Source organism: Capricornis sumatraensis, chromosome 1 (assembly GCF_032405125.1).
Source record: "Capricornis sumatraensis isolate serow.1 chromosome 1, serow.2, whole genome shotgun sequence".
NCBI classification, from domain to species: Eukaryota; Metazoa; Chordata; class Mammalia; order Artiodactyla; family Bovidae; genus Capricornis; species Capricornis sumatraensis.
The window spans coordinates 190237899-190254285 of NC_091069.1; the positions used below are offsets into that span (position 1 = coordinate 190237899).

General features: G+C 44.4%; 1 protein-coding gene across 1 annotated transcript in view; it reads left to right on the forward strand.

Moving 5' to 3' along the window:
* The window catches only part of MCF2L2 (MCF.2 cell line derived transforming sequence-like 2), a 279399-nt gene extending 264741 nt beyond the window's left edge, over positions 1–14658 (forward strand). The window contains exons 28-32 of the mRNA XM_068968757.1: positions 3081–3092; positions 13526–13614; positions 14014–14120; positions 14196–14280; positions 14341–14658. Coding sequence (XP_068824858.1) covers positions 3081–3092; positions 13526–13614; positions 14014–14120; positions 14196–14280; positions 14341–14658 — 611 coding nt within the window. The remainder of the gene's footprint in view (positions 1–3080; positions 3093–13525; positions 13615–14013; positions 14121–14195; positions 14281–14340) is intronic.
* Positions 14659–16387: the final 1729 nt, after the last annotated feature.

Below are 16387 nucleotides of genomic sequence, written 5' to 3' on the forward strand. Positions count from 1 at the left end.
CACATTGAGAAGTAATTTCCTCATTGGAAGAGCTGTCCTCTTAAGGAAATGGTTGTAGGCTAAGAGCATTGCCAGCATGCCACTGCTTTGGAAGAAAGACACCGAATGGGGGCGCTGTACTTTTTGCTCTATCTGGGATTTATGGATTTCACCTCCTCCCAAAGCTTTCCCTGAAAAGGTTAGGAACACTTGATCAGTCAGTTTTCTGGTAGGCAGAAATGGGCATGGGGTCAAAAAGAAACAAATGTGGAGGCATTTTTATATTTTGCATTTTAATGGCACGATAGATTGTGTGTTTTGGGGACCTGAATGTGCTATTTTTATTGTCATTTTTTCTATCCTTGACTATTTAAAGATAATCTTTCCCAAAATGCCTTCTTTATGCTTTTTCTACTGCCTATAATCGAAGTATTAGGAATTTAGTATTTGAGATTTTGGTTTTAGATTATCATGTGATTAGTTTGGTGGCACATGAGGGATGCCTTCAGCCATATACTTTATTTGGAAAAGGCCTCTAAAAGGAGTTTTAGTTCAAAATACATTTATTGAGCACCTATAAATTACAAAAAGCCATTAACAAAACATGTACAGCCCACTCCTACTCCAGAACAAGGCTAACTAGTGTATATTTCTTTTTCAGACTTCTAGAGCCTTGGATGCTAATAAGCATGAAATGGCAAATTAACAGGAAGATAGCCACATAATTAAGAAATTGAATATTCCATTTTGGTTAACAAATATTAATGGCAATGGCATTTAATTAGGCAGTCCTTCTCAATTAAGGTGTATATGTGTGTTATAAAATTTTATATTTGAAAAATGAAAAATGACATATTTTCTTATTAGTACAGATCAGAAAAAGTAAGGCTTGAGAAAAATTATGGCTGATGAGAGTTCATAGAATATAATCCCTAAGTTTTCTTTGTATGATAAGGCCTGTCCCTCCATGTAACAGACTCTCTAGAAGGTATGAAATTTTTGTTTTTCTTTACTGTGGAGACTTTGTATTAACTTATGGGGAAAAAAAGCATTTTTAAGAAAAGATAAAACCAGATTTTCATCTCCTAAATAATTGGCTTTATCCTCCAATACTATCTATCTCTGATCAAGTCATATCTTGGCTGCCCCTTAACCAGTGACTCCAGTTTATCAAGTACCGTTAGAAAATTGAGTTTATCCATTTTGTCTAGTCATAACGTATGTTTTGTTCTTGAGGTGTTTCATGTTCAAAAATCTCTTGAAGAAAAGGAAAGATCCTTTGCTTGAGGACAGACAAGTCAATATTGGTACAATCTACAAATGAACAGATATGAGCCTGTTAATAAAGTTATAACTCCTCCTTTATCTAAAGCATAGAGATGCAAATTGTCCAGGTGCCTTTCTTTGCTTCCTTCTGTCTCTGTCCAGGTGGTTGAGGTCATCAGACCCAAAGACATGAAGTAAGCAGAAGAGCTGACATTTAGTGAAGGGTGTTCCAGTCTAGGCTTGGTTGTAGACTGTGTCCATATATATTTATGTATATCTGTATGTGTGCACACACGCATGCACACACCTTAAATGCCAGGAAAGCAAGCTGGTTTCAGGAGGCAGAAAGATATAATGGTAATAACTCTTAGGTTGACATGACCTTTGGTGACTTTCTTACTAGCTAAGTTCACAAAAACTCATTAGCTCTTCAAACGATTGGCTGTTGCAGCAAAAAAAACTGAGAGTTACACGGTAAACGTAGTATAGGACACTAATGCGGTGAGGATGTGGAGCAATAGGAACTGTCATTTGTTGCTGACGAGAATACAAAATAGTACAAAGAGTTGGGCGGATTTTCACAAAGTTAAAATAATCTTACCATGTGGTCTAGTAATCATACTCCTTGGTACTTACCTAAATATTTACCAAACTATGGTACACCCATACAATGGGATATTATTCATCAGCAAAAGGAAATGAGCTGTCAAGCCTTAAAATGATATGGAGGAAACAAACAAATGCATATTGCTAAGTGAAAGAAGCCACTCTGAGAAGGTTATATACTGTATGATTCCAACTATATGACATTCTGGAAAAGAGAAAATGAGAGACAATGAAAAGATCAGCAGTCACCAGGGGTTCAGTGTAGGGGGTGGGCAACGAGTAGGTAGAATGCAGGAGATTTTTAGGGTACTGACAGTGTTCTATATGATATAATGGTGGCTGCGTGGCGTTACGCATCTGTCAAAACCCACAGAAGGTACAACACAAAGAGTAAACCCTAATGTAAGCTATGGACTTTAGTTAGTAATAGTGTATCAGTACTTGTTTATCAATTGTTATGAACGTACTGCACTAACACAAGATGTAAATAATAGGAGAAACTGTGGGGAGAGAATGGTGAAGGGTCACATGGAAACACTCTGTACTTTCTGTTCAGTTTCTCCATAAGCTTACACCTGCTCTAAAAATAAAACCTACTATTTTATTTTTACTTTATTTTACTTTACAATACCGTATTGGTTTTGCCATACATTGACATGAATCCACCACGGGTGTACATGAGTTCCCAATCCTGAACCCCCCTCCCACCTCCCACCCCATATCATCTCTCTGGATCATCCCTGTGCACCAGCCCCAAGCATCCTGTATCGAACATAGACTGGTGATTCATTTCTCACATGATAGTATACATGTTTCAGTGCCATTCTCCCAAAGCATCCCACCCTCTCCCTCTCCCTCTGAGTCCAAAAGTCCGCTATACACATCTGTGTCTCTTTTGCTGTCTCACATACAGGGTTGTCATTACTATCTTTCTAAATTCCATATATATGTGTTAGTATACTGTATTGGTGTTTTTCTTTCTGGCTTACTTCACTCTGTATAATAGGCTCCTGTTTCATCCATCTCATTAGAACTGATTCAAATGTATTCTTTTTAATGGCTGAGTAATACTCCATTGTGTATATGTACCACAGCTTTCTTATCCATTCATCTGCTGATGGACATCTAGGGTGTTTCCATGTCCTGGCTATTATAAACAGTGCTGCAATGAACATTGGAGTACCTGTGTCTCTTTCAATTCTGGTTTCCTCGGTGTGTATGCCCAGCAGTGGGATTGCTGGGTCATATGGCAGTTCTATTTGCAATTTTTTAAGGAATCTCCACACTGTTCTCCATAGTGGCTGTACTAGTTTGCATTCCCACCAGCAGTGTAAGAGGGTTCCCTTTTCTCCACACCCTCTCCAGCATTTATTGCTTGCCGACTTTTAGATCGCAACCATTCTGACTGGTGTGAAATGGTACCTCATTGTGGTCTTGATTTGCATTTCTCTGATAATGAGTGATGTTGAGCATCTTTTCATGTGTTTGTTAGCCATCCATATGTCTTATTTGGAGAAATGTCTATTTAGTTGGAACTGGAGGAATCAACTTGCCTGACTTCAGGCTATACTACAAAGCCACAGTCATCAAGACAGTATGGTACTGGCACAAAGACAGAAATATAGATCAATGGAACAAAATAGAAAGCCCAGAGATAAATCCACACACCTATGGACACCTTATCTTCGACAAAGGAGGCAAGAATATACAATGGAGTAAATCTCTTTAACAAGTGCTGCTGGGAAAACTGGTCAACCACTTGTAAAAGAATGAAACTAGATCAGTTTCTAACATCACACACAAAAATAAACTCAAAATGGATTAAAGATCTAAACGTAAGACCAGAAACTATAAAACTCCTAGAGGAGAACATAGGCAAAACACTCTCCGACATAAATCACAGCAGGATCCTCTATGATCCACCTCCCAGAATACTGGAAATAAAAGCAAAAATAAACAAATGGGATCTAATTAAAAGCTTCTGCACAACAAAGGAAACTATAAGCAAGGTGAAAAGACAGCCTTCTGAGTGGGAGAAAATAATAGCAAATGAAGCAACTGACCAACAACTAATCTCAAAAATATACAAGCAACTTATGCAGCTCAATTCCAGAAAAATAAACGACCCAATCAAAAAATGGGCCAAAGAAACCTACTATTTTTTAAATTTAAAAAACCCACACACCGTAGTATAGTAGAGGCTGTTGAGACCTCATCCTGATCCTTTTTGTTAGTCAGTTGGGATCTTCAACTGACCAGAGCCATCCATCCAAGAAATAAGTGAGAGCTTACAGCCTCTCTCTAGGGCAGCTTTTCTGGCTGATTCAGGGCACAAAAGCTAGCCCTTCTCCCTCGAGATGGGACACCTGTGGTGCCATCCATGGCCCAGAATTTCTGGGTGACCAGGCTGATGCTAGATCTTGGCTGAACCCTCATCTGCACTGGCTTCTTCCTTGCTCTATCTTCGGCCCTCAGTGCCTTACACATTTCAGCTGAATGCCCTATCTCCTCAACTCATTTGCACAATCTGCTTCTGGGAAACCTGACCTAAGATAGTACCAGGAGAGGTCCTAGAAAGGATGGGGACTCTGGTGTTGGGTCACTGCTGGCCAGCTGGCAATGATGCATCACTGCAGTAGGTGGAATGTTGGGAATCCTGGACGCTAGCCTGTGTAGCTGTTCAACTGCTAAGACCTTCCCCGGTGGTGAACTGGGATCAGGCACAGGCAGACAGGGATGCATCAGCAGGTGCAGTGTCTCTAGCATTTGAGAGGTTTGGGAAAGATATTAACTATCAGGAATGTGGAACTGGGAAGGTACTGCTAAGCACCACTGGTGCATTGAAGAGAGCGAAAACAGTGGCAGACTCAGAGTAATCGCCAATTTAAAGCACAGTGTGTGAATCAGAAGGCCTCCTTTCCAGTGTTCAGCCCCTCGTCTCCTACAACAGAGGGCACACTTGAGAGAAGGATGAATTCGCAGCCTAGGCAAGTCTGCTGCCTGATTATTTGGGGTCCCTAGTGCCAACAGATGAAGCAGGCAAATTGGGCCCTGATAAGGAAGATGTGCAACCGAAAAACTGGAGAATATCTGGGTGCATGCCCTTGTTCCCCTGGACTGGCAGAAGCGTGCCATTCCCTCTTGATGGAGAATCAGCCCTTCTCCTCCCTGCAAGATTATGCAGAAGTCTCAGATAAGACATAAAGTCCCCTAATATGAACAGCTTCCATTCTAAGAGTGTGTTATATCCAATTTGTTCATAAGTCCAACAAAGTCAGTCTAGATACCAACCTAACACAATCAGCTATATAATACTGTCCTATAATAGGTTTATAGTACTTTATATACAAATAATACATAAGAAACAAACACACAAAAAGTAAACCTTAGTACCTTGAAAAGTACAGTACAACAGTTGGCATACAGGGGCTGGCTTTGAGTCAGTAAGAGTCACTGTGAAGAAGAGTCACTGACTGGAAAGGGGAGAGGAGGAAGGAGACGGTAGAGCTGAAGGATCGTCAGCCATAGGAAATGGAAGGCAGACTGCAATTTCACTCATGCCTGACTGATGGCACATGGTCTAGTTCCTTGCTGGATTCAATTCGATCTACCCTCTTCAAAAAACAATCCAGTGATTTCTGGATAGTAGCTTCATCATAGATGACACAGTAACACTAGACTGCATTCTGAATGGCTGCTGCAATCTTCATGTACCATTCTAGGTTTGGATCCTGTGTCTTAAGAATTAACAGTGCCTCCTCAACTAAAGAAAATCCCCTTGCCATTTCCTGCAATGTGAATCTCTTTGGTTCTTCAGTTACTTCTTCTTTCTCCTGTCTCTCTACTCTTGCAATTACTTTCACTTTTGTGTCCATCGTTGTCGCTTGGCGCTTCTTAGCAGTACCAGCTACATGACCCCTGCTTTTACACTTGCGTCCAGACATCCTGGGCTTGAAATAAAGATACTGCCCTACTGTACTCTACACAGTATTGTACAGTGAAGTACACAAAGGCACAACTACCTTCAGAGGCTACACACGTGCAACAGTGTACACCAGACACATGAACTAACTTACATGATTGGACATGTGAATGCATGTTCACATCTTTGAAAGTTCTCAACTTGAAGATTCATGTGTAGGGGACTTCCTGTGCAAGACAGTGCTTGCCCTCCTCAGGATACATCCCCATCACCCTTCCCCAACCCCTTCTTGGAGGATAACTAGCATCAGATTACATGATCTGACTGGGGAAGAGGCACATACATACGTGGATGTGAGCTCAAAATGTGAGGATCTTTGTGCCATGCTTTAACAACTCCAGAGAACATCCATTGCAGAGAAGTTACCAAAGAACCAAGCTGACTGGATGACTTAGCCAGGAGGTGTCAGCCAGCTTCTTCCATGGCACCCCAGTACCTGCACAATGGGCTCATGAATGGAGAAGTCTTGGCAGTGGAACGGAAGGCTGTGCATGGTCCTAGCAGCATGGGCTCCTATCATCACGACCAGTCTAGCTGCTGCCAGTGTTGACTGCCAGCAGAGACCCATGCTGAGCCCTTGAGGAGAACAGGTGATTTCATCAGGCCCTCCAAGCTGGAGAGTACAGTGATTCACTGTGAGTGGGGTTGACACCTGCTCCTGTCCTACTTTCTGTCCATCAGTTTGCAACACCAAGAAGAGAACACTGCTTTGATGGAGAGACTCATTCTGGCAAAAGAGGAACAGCCATGGGCGTGTGACCACAGGACCAGCCCACTGAGCCTACCACATGTTCAGATGCTGCTGACCTGATAGAGCCTCTTGAAGGCACCTGTGAGCAGCAGTTTGAACATGAGACTCAGGGGTTGGTGTGCTAACCTCAGGATGCAGCATATACCTTAAACCAATGGCCACTTTATGGCACCAGGACGCTAGGAGGCAGAATACGGGATACGGGAGCCAAGAGGTTGAGTGAGTTGTGACCTTATTCATTGTCACACCCAAAGTGGGGAATTGTCCTCCCATTCCTTCTACTCAGCCTCAGTGGATCTGAAGGTCTTGATTCCCACGGGGGACATTTCCACCAGTGGACATAGTAAGAGTCCTAGTTAAATCTATGTCTGCTGCCGGCTGCTGAAGTTGTCCTTAGGTTGTACCCTTAAGTCATTATCTCCCTCCCACTCATTCTACATCCCTTTCCCTCTCACCTGGCACTTCGCTGGTGGCATACATAGTGGGGGTCCCAGACTCTTGTCTGGCTTTTGTCCTTTTACTTGCCCATTTACAGTGACAGTGGGGCAGGGAAGTACTGGGACATGTCCCTGTGGATGACAGGAGCACCAGATGTGTTCCTCCCTGCCTCTGTTAGGTAGCAGGCTGACCGCCTCCTGATGATCAGGATCGAGGACTTCTTGGAGTGTGACAACTCTTTCCTTTGTCTGGTGGGCTTTATATTTTATTCTTATGGGAAAACTCTCACTAAATCTGTGATTAAATGGGCAAGACTTCAGCTAAGCCCAACTAAACACCTCAGAAGGCAGCTGGTTGCTGAGCTAGGTGAGAGTTTCCCAATTGTGAAGTTTCTTTGACCCCAGCTCCTAGCAGCCCTGAAAGTCTAAGGCAGCAGGATCAGGCTGCTCTAGAAACTGGCAGGGATTCTGACAACAAACTTTGTTGTTGTTCAGTCACTCAGTCGTGTCCAACTCTGCAACTCCATGGACTGCAGCATGCCAGGCTTCCCTGTCCTTCACTGTCTCTTGGAGTTTGCTCAAACTCATGTCCACAACAATATATGCACTAAAAAAAATAATAATAATAAAGAGTACTGTGAGAATATGTGGAAGCTGAAAGCAACTGAATGCTTCTGAGTGATTCCCTTCCTCTTGGCCAGAGTTCAGTTAGTTCAGTCGCTCAGTCGTGTCTGACTGAAACCCCATGGACTGCAGCACCCCAGGCTTCCCTGTCCATTACCAACTCCCAGAGCCTACTCAAACTCATGTCCATTGAGTCAGTGATGCCATCCAACCATCTCATCCTCTGTTGTCCCCTTCTTTTCTTGCCTTCAATCTTTCCCAGCACCAGGGTCTTTTCCAATGAGTCAGTTCTTTGCATCAGATGGCCAAAGTATTGCAGCTTCAGCTTCAGCATCAGTCTTTTCAATGAATATTCAGGACTGATTTCCTTCAGGATTGACTAGTTGGATCTCCTTGCAGTCCAAGGGACTCTCAAGAGTCTTCTCCAACACCACAGTTCAAAAGCATCAATTCTTCAGCACTCATCTTTCTTCACAGTCCAACTCTCACATCCATACATGACTACTGGAAAAACCATAGCTTTGATTTGATGGACCTTAGTTGACAAAGTAATATTTCTGCTTTTTAATATGTTGTCTAGGTTTTCATAGCTTTTCTTCCAAGGAGCAAGCGTCTTTTAATTTCATGGCTGCAGTCACCATCTGCAGTGATTTTGGAGCCCAAGAAAGTTAAATCTGTCACTGTTTCATTGTTTCCCCATCTATTTGCCATGAAGTGTTGGCACCAGATGCCATGGTCTTAATTTTTTGAATCTTGAGTTTTAACCCAGCTTTTTTTTTTTAACCCAGCTTTTTCACTCTTCTCTTTCACTTTCATCAAGAGACTCTTCAGTTCCTCTTCACTTTCTGCCATAAGGTTGGTGTCATCTGCATATCTGACGTTATTGATATTTCTCCCAGCAATCTTGATTCCAGCTTGTTCTTCCTCCAGTGTGGCATTTCACATTGATGTACTCTGCATATAAATTAAATAAGCAGGGTGACAATATACAACCTTGACATACTCCTTTCTCAATTTGGAGCCAATTCATTGTTCCATGTCCCGTTCTAACTGTTGTTTCTTAACCTGCATATAGATTTCTTAGGAGGTAGGTAAGGTGGTCTGGTATTCCCATTTCTTTAAGAATTTTCCACAGTTTGTTGTGATCCACACAGTCAAAGACTTTGGTATAGTCAATAAAGCAGAAGTAGATGTTTTTCTGGAATTCTCTTGCTTTTTCTATGATTCAACAGATGTTGACAATTTGATCTCTGGTTCCTCTGCCTTTTCTAAATCTACCTTGAACATCTGGAAGTTCTCAATTCACATGCTGTTGAAGTCTTGCATGGAGAATTTTGAGCATTACTTTGCTAGTGTGTGAGATGAGGGCAATTTTGCAGTAGTTTGAGCATTCTTTGGCATTGCCTTTCTTTGGGATTGGAATGAAAACCTGGCCAGAGACAGGTATGCAAAGGAAAGGGACACTTCAGATAGAGACTGCATTGTAGATGTCCAAGTTTATACTCTGGGGCACCAAGCAAAAGATCTTAATCCAACCTAGTACCAGTGCAAGCACCCTGGAGATCTCACTTGTCATGAGCTCTGGAGAGCTATTGGGATGAACTAGGCAGAACAAGACCCCACTGGTTGACTCCGAGAAGGCAGAGAAAGAGCACATTATCAACACTGCATACAGGGGTCCCAGCACTGAGGACTAACAGACTTCAGCTCCTTCTCTTTGTATGAATTATTTAACTTATTTGTGCTTACATTGTTCTCATCCATTATGTTACAAAATGGAAATGATACTGTATGGTCTTGTGAGAATTAGATGAAGTTCTTAGGCAGGTGCCTAGAATGCTGTTAGCATATTAAATAACAATTAGTTACCTACGGTTGTTCCTTCAGGGAAGGGAAGGAAAGCTCGGGGGCATACGTATTGTTTTAAGGTAGCTCTCTACACCCCAACCCCCAAGTGAAAATGATATACTTTAACTTATATGACAGAGATAGTTATTTTAAAGGAATAGAGGAATAAAGGAAACTCCAGTTAAAAAAAAAAAAGTTTACCCCTTTGGAGTCCATGGAGTAAGAGCCACCCCTAACTAGCAGGATCTACAGTTGTCCCTTTATGCCACCTAGTGGACAGCAAGGGGAAAGCCCTAATTTTATCTTCAAAGTCTATAGTTGACCAAAAACATGTATTTTTTTTTAACTTTTTATTTTGTATTGGGGTGAAATTAATGGGCTTCCCAGGTGGTGCTAGTGGTAAAGAACCTGCCTGCCAATGCGGGAGACATGAGACGCAGGTTTGATCCCTGGTCGGGAAGATCCCCTGGAGGACGGTGTAACCACCCACTCCAGTATTCTTGCCTGGAGAATCCATCCCACGGACAGGGGAGCCTGGAGGGCTATAGTTCATAGGGTCGCAAAGAGTTGGTCATGACTGAACTGGCTTAGGATGCATGCACAGCCGATTAACAATGTTGTGATAGTTCCAGAAGAACAGTGAAGGGACTCAGCCATACATATACATGTATCTGAAGAGGACAGTTTAAACTCACTAATGGGCTCACTTGTTAGTAAATTTCATTTTTTATGCAAAATAAAAGATCAGGACTTTAAAAACTAGGTGCTAAAACTAAACTCCCTAGATATTTTAGGATTTATGTGGCATGTGCTATAAAGATCATTCACTGAAGGAAAAGAAAATACACCCGTCCTTATCAGCATGAATTTTCATGACCCACCTTTCTTTTCTCACTGTCCTTCTCCACCAACACTCTTTATGCTCATTCTGTACATGGACTGGGAGTGTCCCAGACTCGGGGTTAAACCTTCCCAACACACTGCTGGACCTGGACTGGTACCAGGGTCATTCTGTTCATTTTCCAAGAATACAACTATCACTTGAAATTTTGCTGTACTCAAACTAAATATTTGTCAAGGGTCTGTGCGTTCGGTTTGGTTTTTCTTCTGTGTGTGTGTGTGTGTCCGTATGTGTGCTCCTGCACACACGCACACTCTGCTTCCGGTTAAAGCCCTTTTTTAACCTTTATAATGTTTCCTCTCTCAGATGTTTGTGAAGATGAAGACAATGGCAGACAAATATCCCCAAAACGTGAGTAATAATAGCACACTGGAGTGCCCAGAGCAGTTCTGAGACATTCTCTTTAGTATTATTGTAATTACTATTAACAGTAACCATAAGTGTTAATTATTAAATTCCACATTACTTCATAAACATTTTTTCTAATTCTTACATCAGTACTGCAAAATAAATATTATTATTTTAGAAACGAGGAAACTGATGCTCAGAGAGGTTAAGTGGCTTACCCAAGATCACACAGCCAGTGAATGAGGGGCAAAATCAAAACTACACCCAGGTCTGACTGCCTCCAAAGCCCTTGCTTCCACCCCAGGCGATGGGCTCTCATTCATTCACTGAGGTGCCTGTGACCTGCCTGACCGATTCTGGGGTCCCCTCAGTGCTGCCACCTGAGTACTAAGACTTAGTACCCAAGACTCTTAGTGCCACAGAGTCCATGGCCAGTGGATCCAGGAGAAAGGGATTAAATATGGAAATGACAAAGATATAGTAAAAGACTGCCCATGAGCTGCACCTTCCTCCCCTGCACAACTAGGGGCTTTGACTGAGGGATGTTCTCCAAGGCTTCCGGGTTCTAAGAATTCTGGGTTCCTTCCAGGAGCCACAGGGGAGACTGGGTGAATAGGGTGTGGTTCCTACTGTCAGAGCCCAGGGCCCACGAGGAAGAAATGTGAGGGCAGATGCAGTTTGCCTCAGAAGAAATTCTCCCTCCAAGGGTATTGTGAGGAGAATGTGGGTGGCAGAAGCCCCCTGCCCGCTCCCATCCTGCAGGGCCAGCAGCAGAGGGGGGCCCAGCACCAGATCATCACATCACCCCAGGAGCTGCTTACCCTGAGGAATGGCTGGAACTTGTCCTCAGGGCTTTTAGTTCCCATATGTCCTTCCAGCCCACTGTCACCCCAGGCTGGCTGCCCATGTTCTATGGCTGATGAGGCTTCGGGGCCCAGCCCCATCCCCAGTAGGTCCCTCTGGGGTCCCTGGCACCTGGCATTGTCTGGGTCACTCAGACCTCGGCCCCTGGAGACACAGTTCTTCGGGTCACACAGGGGTGGTCAAGGGCATGGCTGCTCCGCTTCTGCCTAATAACCTTCCAGCAAGACCACCTTCCTTCTGTCCTCACTGTCTGCCCCTGGTCTAAGGCACCCAGGCTGGATGATTGCCCTAAAGAAGCATCTCTGGAGGTTCCTGTGGATGCCCCAAAGTCACATCAGGAGGAGGGCAGTGGGAGGCACCTCGCAGAGCCAGGTTCTCCTCTGCTCACCCCACCACCTCCCAGAAGCCAGAATTAAACCAGACTGTGCCCTTGCATCGGGCCAGGTTTCTGGGGGCTGCCCCACTGCTCTCCGTGTTGCTAGCACAGCCCCCACTGCCCCGCTCTGGGAAGGACCCTGGGCCCCAGAACAGTTTGGGGGGCCTCCGGGCTGTAGGCTGGGAGCTCCCACTTGCTGGCTGCCTGCTCCCAGAGGTGCTGTGCCCCACCCCACTGCGTCCCAACTGCAGGCTCCTTCCACTCCCTCTCCTCTGCCCAGAAGAGGGCCTTGCCCCTAAGCCCTCCCCCTGAATTCTCACCTGAACTGAAAACTGTCTCCTGCACTCAGATTCCTGAGGGATCTGGAACTCAGCTGATGCTCAACCCGGGGCTCCCTCAGTTGGGCTCATTCTGCAGATGCTGCTTTGGCAGCACTGTGGGGACAGGGATCATGTCTTTTAGAGCACAGGGGAAAGAAAGGAATGTGTAGGAATTCCCTGGCAGTCCAGCTCCGAGCTGGGACTCTGAGCTCTCACTGCCCAGGGCCTGGGTTCAATCCCTGTTTGGGGGCCTAAGATTTCACAAGCCAAACTGTGTGATTTAAAAAATAAATTTTAAAAATGTGTAGATTCCAGCTGCAGTGTTTACCTGATATCTCAATTGGTAAATAATCCACCTGCAATGCAGGGGACCAGGGTTCGATCTTGGGTTGGGAAGATCCCCTGGAGAAGGGAAAGGCTACTCACTTCAGCATACTGGCGTGGAGAATTCTATGGACTGTATAGTCCATGGGGTGGTAAGGAATTGGACCCAACTTTCACTCCCTTTCACGCAGTGTTTACAGGCCAAGGGAATTTACTCAACCTGGTGATTAATCTCTCTCATCTCAATTTCTCATCTGCAAAATGGGGCTAAAGTCCATACAGTTGTGTGAGGCTTCACTTCTGATAATTGCCTGACATCCCAGCAGACACAGCAGGCTCAGTATTTGGTAGGAGTGGCTGTTCCCCACAGTGTCTTTAACAGGCCTGGCAGGACAGGTGCACAGAGGTGCTGCTAACTGGTAAATGAATCTCACTGGAGAGAGAGGCAGGATGTACTTACTGTCCCTCTCATTTTCCCTCGGGGAGAGCAGTGACATTTGGCAGAGGCTGCCGAGGAGATGGGAAACAAGCAGTTATCAGGGGAGAGAAGGAGGTAAGGATGAGAGGAGGGTGGGAAGGAGCAAAGGCAAGAAGGTCCTCAAGACAAAAACACAATGGCTTTTCTTGGCGGACAGGGAGGTAGGGCTATGAGTACCATGTGGACAGGTCTTCTCAGTCACAGTTACGGAATTTTGAGCTGGAACAGGTACCCTTCCTCCTGGTCCAGGGGAAGCAGTCCTGTCCTGGGAGAGGCGGGAGAGAGGGGGAGAATGGGTTTCTGTGCTGCCCGTTCCATCCTGCCGTTGGGCTGCGGGGGGCGGGGGTGGGGCGGCGGTGGGGGGATGTCCTCCCACGCCCTCGCCCACAGCAGGCCGAATTCTTCACTTTCCCTCCCTAAGGTTGCTCAAGCAGGGAGTTTGTCTCCATGGAAACCTCTGTCAATTGTGAAGGTGCAGAAGATTTGGAAAAGGAGAGCAGTGTCCTGAGTGTAATTTACCTCCTTCCTACTTCCTTCGTATTCTCCCTCACTCCTGTTCATCAGCTTCTACTGCCCGTTCTTCCTCTCCCCTTTCCCTTTCGTCCTCCTTTCACGATTCTCACCCGTAAGGACCCGCCTTAATCAAGGAAGCTGAGGTCACTGGATCTGCAAGGTGGCTCCCACACCACTCCCTACCCCCTACCCCCCACCCCCAGCCCAGCATGCGCGCATCGCCGGCTCCTAAGCCATGCGCTGGTTTCGCTGGTTTCGGGCCAGAATTAGCGGCTCTTGCTGTGGGACCTGAGTGGCCCCGTGGGAGAGTTGGGGTGGCCTCGCCCTGCCAGCGGGAATCGTCGTGTGGATCTGATCCACCTCCTCAACACTGCATCACTGTCCCTTCCCTTCCAGCTCTCGGGACTTTTCCAGTTGGACAACAGTTACGAGACCTCCAAGTCTGGTCAGGAGAAAGGAGAAAGCATCCGGGGACAGAAAGAGGGCTGCCAAAAGGAGGACACGTGAGTGGAACACGGAAAGAAAAGTAAGCCAATTTGTTAGCAGTTGCTCCTCTGACTTTCTTCTTGGAATTTCAGGGCCACGAACAAAACTGAGAGCCTTGGGATGTCTACTGGCTTGCTCGCCCCTGCGGGGAAGGCCGGTTTCCCCCAAGCAGAGGCAGTGAGGGCGCAAGAAGGGAGCCTGAGGCCGCCCTCCGCAGAGAACTGATACTCGTTCCAGACCACTGAGCCTCCCCGGCCGATTGTATTCCGGGGAGCCGCTTCTGTGGGCGCGGAGCAGAAGCAGCAAAGGGATCTCACAGCCCACAGATCCGCTGTGCTGCCCGGGACCATCTTCCCGGAGCCTGAGGAGCGGTCCACGTCTGCGCGGGGAGCCTCGGGCTGTTCCACGCGCGGCCGCGCGAGCGCAGGGACTCGGAGCAGACCCCTTGGAGAACCTGCAAATGCCGACAGGCGCCCGCGCTGGGACAGGGCGCAGAGTCTGTGGAAAACCTTGCGCCTCTCTAGACGCGCCTTGGACTCCGCGGAGAACCTCTAGCTGCTCCACATGTGCGCCTACGTAGGTTAGGGATCCAGTCCTGGAAAGCTGAGTCCAAGGTTTCTGAATGTTGGCACTTTTGACTTTGGGGTAACTGCTGTGGAGGCTCTCTTGGGCACTGTAGAATGTTTAGGGGCATCTCTGCCCTCTATCCCCTAGATGCCGGAGACACCTCCCACCCACTCACCGAAATGAAGACAATCAAAAAATGCCTTCAGACATTGCCAAATTTCTGCTGGTGGGGAGTGGAGAGCTAGGTTGAGAACCTCTGATCCGAGCCGCTCAAACTCCACAGGGCAGCCCTGCGCTCTTCTCCATGAATACCCACAATAATGTTAACTGTGATATTTGTGTTACTTTGTTCCAGGGTTGTTTCCTCTTAGTGAGGGCTGGCTACAAGTTAACTTCTGAGATATTTACGTTTAGATTTATTAGTTTTTAAGTTAGCTTCATTTATTTTCAGTAATTTGTTTTTAGTTTTATTAGTTAATATTCATTTTTGTTTTTAGTTTTATCTTTATTTAATCTCATAGCTTTAAAGCTACCTGTTTATAACTATTTGGTCTTACTTATTTCCTTAGTTTTTGATTTATTTTCAGTTACTCATTTACATTTACTTTGTTTTGAGTTATGTATTTCCAAATTAGTTACCTTTAGAATTATTTATTTTTAATTATCTTTGCAATTGTTAATATCTGAGTTATTTTTATGTTTATTTTTAATTATTGCAATTTGGGGATTATTTATTTTTACAGCTACTTATTTGAATAGTAAATATCCACTGGAAGTTTTTTAATTGCTTTATTTATTTTCAGAATAAAACACCTGTAGTTATTTTAGGGCTTTCCCCCTAGATATTTAGTTTTATAGTTACCTATATTCACAGTAATTTATTTTCATTTATTTTAGAATCTGGGTTATTTTTACATTCATTTGTTTGGGGTTTTTAGCTATTAATATGTGGTTTTAAATTATTTTCAGTTGTTGCATCTTGAGCATATTTTGAGTTTTTTACTTTCAGAACTTTTGAGATATTTAGTTTTTGAGTTATTTTCAGAGTTACTTATTCTCAGTCATTTCTTTTCAGTCATGTCTTTGTCATTCAAGTTTTTTTTTAATTTTGTATTTTTCATTACTTTATTTTCAGTTTTATTTACAGAATTATTTAGTATTTCTTTAGAATTATTTAATCCATCAGTCAGGATCCAATCAAAAGAAACACTATACTAGTTATTTTAACAAAAAGAATTTAATATAAGGAAGTACCATCCAGGTACTGAAATTTTCAATGGGGGGAAAAAAGTGATAATCAGATATCATGAAGATTTTAACTTCTCTGCTGGCATCAGGAAAGACCAAGGAGTTATGAAAATGAGTGAGAGGTTCCTGGGTCCAGTTGGGGGAGTCAGATGTGGAAATAGATGATCACAGCAGTGTGGTGACACACAACTCTGCCGCTATGCGATGAGGCCAGTTATGGAGGTGCTCGGAAGATGGTAAACTGCAGCTACTGCAACTGAAATGCAATTTTGAAATTTTTAGACTTCTTAAAAACCAGAAAAATAATAAAGGCTGAATCTTCTGTGAATGAAATTTGTGTCATCTTTCTAGCTGGGTAAATGAAAAGAACCAAAATCTTCAGGTCAATCCTCCAGCCTCCTTTCATGAATACTAGTTGCTCAATACCCACTCCAATATTCTTGCCTAGAGAATCCCAGCGATGGGGGAG